At 39.5% G+C, this 2,951-nt stretch overlaps 2 protein-coding genes across 2 annotated transcripts; both read left to right on the plus strand.

Moving 5' to 3' along the window:
• Positions 1-455: 455 nt before the first annotated feature.
• LOC104647103 (uncharacterized) lies at positions 456-923 on the plus strand. Its single transcript, XM_010321680.1, has one exon. It carries the CDS (start codon positions 456-458, stop codon positions 921-923), a length of 468 nt encoding a protein of 155 aa, XP_010319982.1.
• Positions 924-1,519: 596 nt separating this feature from the next.
• LOC101244181 (uncharacterized) lies at positions 1,520-2,086 on the plus strand. Its single transcript, XM_004237642.1, has one exon. It carries the CDS (start codon positions 1,520-1,522, stop codon positions 2,084-2,086), a length of 567 nt encoding a protein of 188 aa, XP_004237690.1.
• Positions 2,087-2,951: the final 865 nt, after the last annotated feature.

Here is a 2,951-nt window from a genome sequence, read left to right on the forward strand (position 1 = left end):
TAAGCCATAAGTTTACTCCATATGAGTCTCGGGACACTTTGTTGGAGAGAAGGTGTTGTGCTTTGACGTGGCTTGTCCAGAAGTTGAGACATTATTTGTCTACTTATACTAGATACCTCATTTCCAGAATGGATCCGCTGAAGTATATCTTACAGAAGGCGATGCCAACCGGAAAGTTAGCTAAGTGGAAAATGTTGTTGAGTGAATTTGACATCTAGTATGTGATTCAGAAAGCGATAAAGGCACAGGCTTTGGCTGATCATCTCGCAGAAAATCCTGTTGATGAAGAGTATGAACCACTTAAGACTTATTTTCACGATAAAGAAGTGTCATTTGTGGGAGAGGATATTTCTGAAGCATATTCAGGTTGGAGATTATTCTTTGATTGAGCGGCAAATCATCAAGGTAAAGGTATTGGAGTAGTTTTAGTGTCAAAATCTGGTAAGCACTATCCCATGGCGGCTAAGCTCCGATTTAATTGCACAAACAACATGGCTGAATGCGAAGCTTGTATTGTTGGCTTGAAAATAGCCATCGGCATAAATGTCTACGAGTTGTTAGTTATTGGAGATTCAGACCTTTTGATTCATCAAGTTTATAGAGAATGGGCTGTGAAGAACCCGAAGATTGTACATTACGTACAATATGTACAAAAGTTGTGCAAAAGGTTTCACAAGATCGAGTTCAGACATACTCCCAGAATACAGAATGAATTGGCTGATACTCTTGCCACCATCACATCAATGATTAAACATCCAAATACAGATTATACTGATCCTGTGGATAGAGAGTTGAAAGGACATCTAGTCCATTGTTCCCATGTTGAAGCAGAACCAAAGGGTTTGCCTTCGTATTTTGATATAAAGAAGTATTTGGAGTTTGGAACTTATCCCGAAGATGCTACGTCCAATCAGAAGAAGTAGATACGCCGTATGGCTCTCAATTTATTTCTATGCAAAGAAATCTTATAAAAGAGGACTCCAGACTTAGGTTTTCTAAGATGTGTTGATGCTGCGAAGCTTATTGAACAGATACATGCTAGATTTGTCGCACACATATAAATGAACTCACTTTGGAAAGAAAGATCCTACGAGCCGGATATTTTTGGATGACTATGGAGAATGATTGTTGCAAGTTTGTGCAAAAATGTCACAAATGTCAAGTGCACGGTGATTCAATCCAAGTGCCACCTCACGGACTTAATGCTATGAATTCACCTTGGCCGTTTGTAGCTTGCGGTATGGATGTCATCGCTCCTATAGAACCAGAGGCTTCTAATGCACACATATTCATTTTGGTAGCCATTGATTACTTCACCAAGTTGGTGGAAGTAGCTTCTTACAAGTCGGTTACCAAGAAAGTGGTGGCTGATTTTGCTCACAACAATCTAATATGCAGATTTTGAGTGCAAGAATCAATCATTACTGACAATGGTTCCAATCTCAATTATCACTTTATGAGAGATATATATGAGCAATTTAAGATTACTCACCGAAACTTAACCGCTTATCGTCTCCAAATGAATGGAGCTGTAGATCCTGCCAATAAGAATATCAAAAAGATTCTGAGGGAAATGATTGGCAATCACCGAGTTTGGCATGAGATGTTGCCATATGTTTTACTTGATTATCAAACGACTGTCAGAACATCGACTGGTGCTACTCCGTACTTACTAGTATATGGAACAGAGGCAGTCATACCTGCTGAAGTTGAGAAACTATCATTGAGAGTCATCCAAGAAGCTGAATTGAGTAATGCTGAATGGGTCAGCAAGCGGATTGATCAACTAACTTTTATTGATGAGAAGAGAATGGTTGTCGTCTGTCATGGTCAATTGTATAGGCAGAGAATGGTTCGTGACTTTCACAAGAGAGGAAGAGCAAGAATTTTTGAAGTAGGCCAGTTGGTTCTTAAGCGTATTTTTCCTCATCAGGACGAGTACAAAGAAAAATTCGCACCAAACCGGCAAGGACCTTACATGGTTCACAAAGTATTATTTGGAGGTGCTTTGGTCCTGTCGGCGATGGACGGCACCGTATGGCCTAAACCTATCAACTCAGACGCTGTCAAGAGATACTACGTGTGAAGCTGCGGATTGCATTTATATTTTTTACTTGTAATCATTCTATTTGCTTGTATTCGTTTTGCTTAAATTTTATCCCTCCTATACTAAACTACGTCATACCTGAATTCTCAAGAATGACATACGTAGGCGGCCTATGTGGTCTTCGGTCACCCTATTTGCCCCTTTAATGTTTCCTTGTATTTGAACTACGTTCGACGTGAATTCTCAAAATGAGAAATGTAGGCGGCCTATGTCGGCCTAGGTCAATTTCTCTGGAATTTTTCTTATTTTGTTACCTTTGAGCGGGGAACTACGTTTGACCTGATTCCTGCCTCAACGGGATTTGTAAGCGCAGTAAGGATTAAGTCATATCTCCCATAAGATTTCTATTCCTCTTTACAATAGAAACTGGACTCAAAAATTCTCGGGAAGAAGATTCTTCCTCAGCAAGACAAGGCTGAAGATGTTTCGAGATTTACAACTAGGACAAATTTTTTGAGAAGATCTCAAAATTCCGCGATCTACAGTGGAAAGATAAGCAAGACATTTAACTGGGATAGAAATTTTGAGGATGGCCTCAAAATTTCAGCACAGATCTATCTGCAAGTCTGGGGCGACTCTGAAAACTCCCCAGCAAATAATTGGAGACCTCCAAGCATCAGACTCAAAGAAGATTGTTAAGCCTGATATGACATAACTTGGCAGTGACCTTTTCAAGATACTATTTCTCAAAAATTCACTTCTCTCTTAAATTCCCCTTTTACATTTTACTTTTTTTGGCATAAAATACTTCGTCTTATATATTAAGAGTCGGGAGATCGGGAAATCAACCAGAGATAGCAGGAACTGGAGCAGACAACTGAAGAAATTGACACTGATAAGTTCA

This window comes from Solanum lycopersicum, chromosome 4 (assembly GCF_036512215.1).
Source record: "Solanum lycopersicum chromosome 4, SLM_r2.1".
In the NCBI taxonomy this organism is placed as follows: domain Eukaryota; kingdom Viridiplantae; phylum Streptophyta; class Magnoliopsida; order Solanales; family Solanaceae; genus Solanum; species Solanum lycopersicum.

Excerpts from the sequence above, each read along its gene's own strand:
- LOC104647103 (XM_010321680.1), top strand. The coding sequence starts at position 456 with ATGGCGGCTAAGCTCCGATTTAATTGCACAAACAACATGGCTGAATGC.
- LOC101244181 (XM_004237642.1), top strand. The coding sequence starts at position 1,520 with ATGAATGGAGCTGTAGATCCTGCCAATAAGAATATCAAAAAGATTCTG.